This window comes from Alligator sinensis, unplaced genomic scaffold (assembly GCF_000455745.1).
Source record: "Alligator sinensis unplaced genomic scaffold, ASM45574v1 scaffold601_1, whole genome shotgun sequence".
Lineage (NCBI taxonomy): Eukaryota > Metazoa > Chordata > Crocodylia > Alligatoridae > Alligator > Alligator sinensis.
Genome location: NW_005841905.1, coordinates 2,583,288 through 2,588,373, shown reverse-complemented (window position 1 = coordinate 2,588,373; position 5,086 = coordinate 2,583,288). Strand labels below are relative to the sequence as shown.

At 41.5% G+C, this 5,086-nt stretch overlaps 1 protein-coding gene across 1 annotated transcript in view; it reads right to left on the bottom strand.

The window, feature by feature from the left end:
- Positions 1–4,713, bottom strand: part of DNAJB6 (DnaJ heat shock protein family (Hsp40) member B6) — a 67,037-nt gene extending 62,324 nt beyond the window's left edge. Inside the window, exons 1-2 of the mRNA XM_006018547.2 lie at positions 4,585–4,713; positions 1,035–1,144 (exon numbers count right to left, since the gene is read on the bottom strand). Of these exons, the coding sequence (XP_006018609.1) occupies positions 1,035–1,144; positions 4,585–4,649 (175 nt within the window). The 5' untranslated portion in view covers positions 4,650–4,713. The remainder of the gene's footprint in view (positions 1–1,034; positions 1,145–4,584) is intronic.
- Between the last annotated feature and the right edge of the window lie 373 nt (positions 4,714–5,086).

Sequence of the window (5,086 nt, the reverse complement as noted above, 5' to 3'; positions counted from 1 at the left end):
AGGGGCCAGGATGCAGGCACAATAGTATTGCCAGCGGAGGATATGCCCTGCTGCCACTTGCCCCCTTCTGCCCAGAGCAAGCCACGCCTGCATTGCTCTGCCGCCACTTGCCCAGCCAGGACAGGGGGTGTGATACAGGCGTGGCTCACTCCAGAAGGAAGGGGGCAAGTGGCAGTAGGGTATAGCCCCTGCTCCCAGCACTGAATCAAATCTCTGTGCCCCTGAATTGGCTGAATCCAAAGTCAATACTTACTGCTTCACACAGTCCTAGTGTTCACTCCTGCTAACCTGACGCATGAGTTTAGTAGGTAAATTTAAGAAAAGACTGGAAAGATATTACTATATGCTAAACAAGTTTCTGTGTCTACTTGTATGGGATGTATAAAGTAAAGTTGCCAAGCAGAATTAACTTCTTACAACCAGACCAAGTGTGGCAAGTATTTCTGGCATTGTTGATGTATATAGATAGAAAAGAAAGAAACATTCAATTGCATGAGACTTATCTTTTGAGGAAATAGAGGAAAGAAAAGGCAGACTATATCAAAGGATGAACACACCTTTCTAGTGAATAGATTTTGAACATGAGAGATGGTGATATTGTCCCTTTAAGTCTGTGTTGATCTACACACCAGAAATAGCAGAGACAGCTGCAACCAGTTAGAGAATAAACTTTTAAAACTGTTTGTTTGATAGTTCATATAAGCAGTTGCCAAGGCTCTGGCAAAAGGGATGCTTCTTTCTAAGTCAAAAAGTTGCAAGGAAGGGATACTACACAATACTATACTAAAGGGACACTAAACAATTCCTATACATTAGATTTCTTGTTTCATAGTTTCTTTGCATCCCCTGCACCTGTGATATAGGAGTTTAGCTTTTTTGTAATGGGAAACGGTTGTGCCCAAGCAACACATTTATTTCCTGTGGACCAGCTTTAAAATAGCCCTTTAACACATAAGCAATATACCCTTGCTTCTTCAGTGCCTCCCATAAAAAACCTCAAACCTTCAGTGTCAGATCCCTTTCAAAGTACTTACCATCTGACAAAACCTCATAGGCTTCAGCTACTTGTTTGAATTGCCTCTCAGCTTCTTCTTTGTTTTCTGGATTTTTATCAGGGTGCCATTTTAAGGCTAATTTACGGTACCTAAAATGAAGAGGGGGAAAAAGAATCATGCTGCATTTTAATTAGATGCATACATAAGCATTAGGCAGCTATATATAAGAAGAATACTTAAAAATAGGAAGTACTTGATTATGATGTTTACTAACTCCACAATACTTAATGCCATTTATAGACCTATGCCAAGGGAAGCTTTGCTGGCAGAAGAAAGTGACAATTTACCAGGAAATCAATTACTGATAGGCACTCCCACCTACACAGCTTGCAACTAAGCTCCTTCTGCAGATCCCATTATTCCCTCAATAACCATTTAAGTAAGTTGCCTTCATTAGATGAGCCAGTGAGCAACAGTTCTTCAGAAGGAAATCTAGCAAGAGAAATTTGTTCTGCCTACCCCTTTTCCACACAAAAATTCACAGAACTACACTGATGCATGGGGAAAGGGAGGAGGAGGGAGGGACGGCAGACCACCAGTCAGGAGGCAGTCGCTTCAGAGAATCATAGAAAATTAGGGTTGGAAGGGACCTCAAGAGGTCATCCTTTAAAGGAGAATCCATTTTTAAAGTTTGTTCATGACCCGTTCATGTATTCTTGCAACCCCCTTTTGGGGCATGACCCACAGGTTGAGAAACACTGATCTAGACCAGCCCCCTGCTCAAAGAAGGACCATCTCCAACTACAACATCCCACCCAAGGCTCTGTTTAGTCAGGTCTTAAAAACCTCCACGGATAGACATTCCACAACCTCTCGAGATAACCTGTTCCAGTACTTTCTCAATATCTAATCTAAAACTTCCCTGGCTGCGACTTGAGACCACCATCTGCCACCACTGAGAACTGTCTAGCTCCATCCTCTTTGGAACCTCCCTTCAGGTAGCTGAAGGTGAATATTAAATCCCCCATCTTCTCTTCTGCAGACTAAATAAGCCCAGCAGCCTCAGCCTCTCCTCAGAAGTCGTGTGCTCCAGCTCCTAACCATTTTTACCGCCCTCCATTGAAATCTCTCCAATTTGTCCACATCCTTTTGTAGTGGGGGGTCCAAAACTGGACACAGGACTCCAGATGTGGCCTCACCAGTGCTGAATAGAATAATCGTTTCCCCTAGATCTGCTGGCAATACTCCTACTAATACAGCCCAGTATGCCTTTTTGGCAACAGGGGCATGCTGTTGGCTCATATGCAGCTTGTTGTTCGCTATAACCCCCAGATCCTTTTCTGCAGAGTTGTTGCCTGGCTATTCAACCCCCAGTCTGTACTGGTGCATGGGACTGTTCCATCCTAAGTGCAGGACTTGGCACTTGTCCTTGTTGAACCTCATGAGATTTCTTTTGGCCCAATCCTCCAATTTGTCTAGGTTTCTCCGAGTCCTACCCCTACCTTCTGGCATATCTACTACTCCTCCCAGCGTGGTGTCATTCGCAAACTTGCTGAGGGTGCTTCCCTTGTAGAATTAAATTTTGCCTGGATATTTTTGGAGCTCCATCATAAAGAAAATTAATAAAGAGGCAAGACATCTTTTTGATGGCAAACTTGTGGGGACAGCATGGATCCTGAGGGAGCATCACCAACGAGCTTGCTCTGTGGAACGGTACTCTTCCTTCCTCAGATTCAAAAGGACTGACACGATTTGGAAGCTACATGCAATACACAATTCCTATCACTGGGAAAATTCTTTAGAACAGGGGCAGCAACATTTTGTCAGTGCAGACCACCCTTTGAGACCTACCCCACAGTAACAGGCTGCAAATTCCTGCCCCCATGAAGGGAGCAGCCAATGCTTACCCTAAATTGCCTGTGCTTACCCTCCCTCCCTTACCACTGATCCTCAGCCCCTCTGCAGCAAAAGTTAAGCATAGATGCAGTGGGCTCCACAGCAAAGGGGATGGATGGCAGACCACAGCTCCAGGTCACCAATCACCCAATCTGAGCCAGACTGCTTTGTAGGCAAAATCAGCCTGTGCACCATAGGTTTCCAATCTCTGCTCTCAGAAAATTGGGTTTTACATTCCTGATCCCAAGCAGCAGCTATGTTTATTCAAGTAGCTGTCCTTACAAGCATGTCCAGAAGAAAAACAAGAGAAGGTGATATGGATTTTTTTTATACACCAAAGTATGATCAGCCTAAGCCTCCAATGCCCCAGATGGAGCGGGAGAATAATATTTACAGATCAGTGAAAACAAGAATGGGCTGCCAAATCTTTCACAACTTGCAAGAAAGCTGTTCTACAGACAGCAAGCTTTTCAAAGACTCCAGTCAATCTTTAACAAGCAGAGGGGGAGAAGTTGGTTGTAACTGGCCATCTTAAGCAACTGGGGACAGAGTGGCTGGAGGGAAGGGCAGACAAGGTTCTTTGGGGGATTCTGATATCTTTTATTAAGACCAGCTTAAATAGTTGGGGGGGAAAAGAATGTTTAGCAAGCTTTCGGGTTTAAAAACCCTTCATCAAGCTTGCTTACGTGACTCATGCTCACGACAAAGGGTTTTTAAACCCGAGAGGTTGCTAAACATTTTTTTCCAAATATTTAAGTTAGTCTAATAAAAGATATCAGATTTACCCAAAGAGCCATGTCTGCCTATGTCCTTAGACCAACACAGCTACAACATACACGCCTGTAACATGGAGGGAGGGGGGGAAGGAACAGACAAGCTTAAATTACAAGCAATATTAAAGTTCTCTAAACCCTCCAAATTTAAATTTGCATTCACCCGTTTACAATACCAGAGGTTCAGTCCACTAAGTGGAAGCCAGAACACATTTAAAATGAAAAGCTAGTTTTCAAGAAAGCAGGTACTTTATATACATTTTCCTTTTCTCCTAAAAAGGATAGTCTTAGAAAAAATTTAATTGGAAAGAGTTACGTGATAGTGAAAGCACTTAGCATAGTGCTTTTTAAAACAAAGTAAATTAATTCCTTGAAAAAGTGGTCAAGCTAACAACTAGAACATGCAATACAACAACTTGTGCTTCATGTTTTGTCATGGTACATCTGTATGACAGGCAGTGAGCTTCAGAGAGAATTAACTTTAATGAACCTCAATTAACTGAGACATACACAGCATTGTCCACAGTAAGTGTTACTACATTTTATCTTGCATATCTCCTAGGTACTTAAAGAAGGATAATGGATTAGTAAGTGTGCAGGAGGATCCCAGAACAAAAAGGCTCTCCCAGGAGAAAGGTTTACACCCACAGCATTAACATTCAATAGAAGGAGGAGGTATTGAGAAACATTCCATAGTTTAGTACGTGAAAACTTAAGGGAAACCATCAGTTATACAAGTGTAAGTTAATAAAATTTGAGTTTTCCAGAGCATTATTGATCTCTCAGAAATTAGGTTTCCAAGATGTAAAATTGAATATTGGAAATACTGATATGAGTATTAAGATCTAGAGACCAAGTGCACGAGTTTACTCATGAAGATTTACAAGCAAAATTTTACAAACCAAGATAACAGTACTTACGCTTTTTTAATGTCATCTTGTGAGGCATGCTTTTGCACTCCTAGAACCATATAATAATCCACCATCTTTTAAGAATCGTCTTGTTTACAGCAACAAATTCAATTCCTGCAATTAAAAGAACGTTTAAACTAAACAATACCACAAAGTAATAAAAGATTATTCTCAGGTACCTCCCACTAACGGACTCTAAACTACCCACTTCTGTAGAATACCCCAACAGGCCAATCTTATGTTGAAAAATAAGAGAAGTTACTAACTGTAATTTTGGGTTCAGGTGCTTTCAGTTCTCTCATCATAGAGTTCATAAACATTTCAATTGGCACTGAAACCAAAACAAGACTTAGAGACAGGCAATGGGCCTGCCAAACCATTTATCTTTTGCAGAAAGAATATCAATAAATGACTAAAGGAATAATTTTCCTCAAATGGGAACCCCCCCCAAAAAACAACTACTTCATATTCTCTTATTGACACTACAGTCACTTTTCTATTTCACATAAGC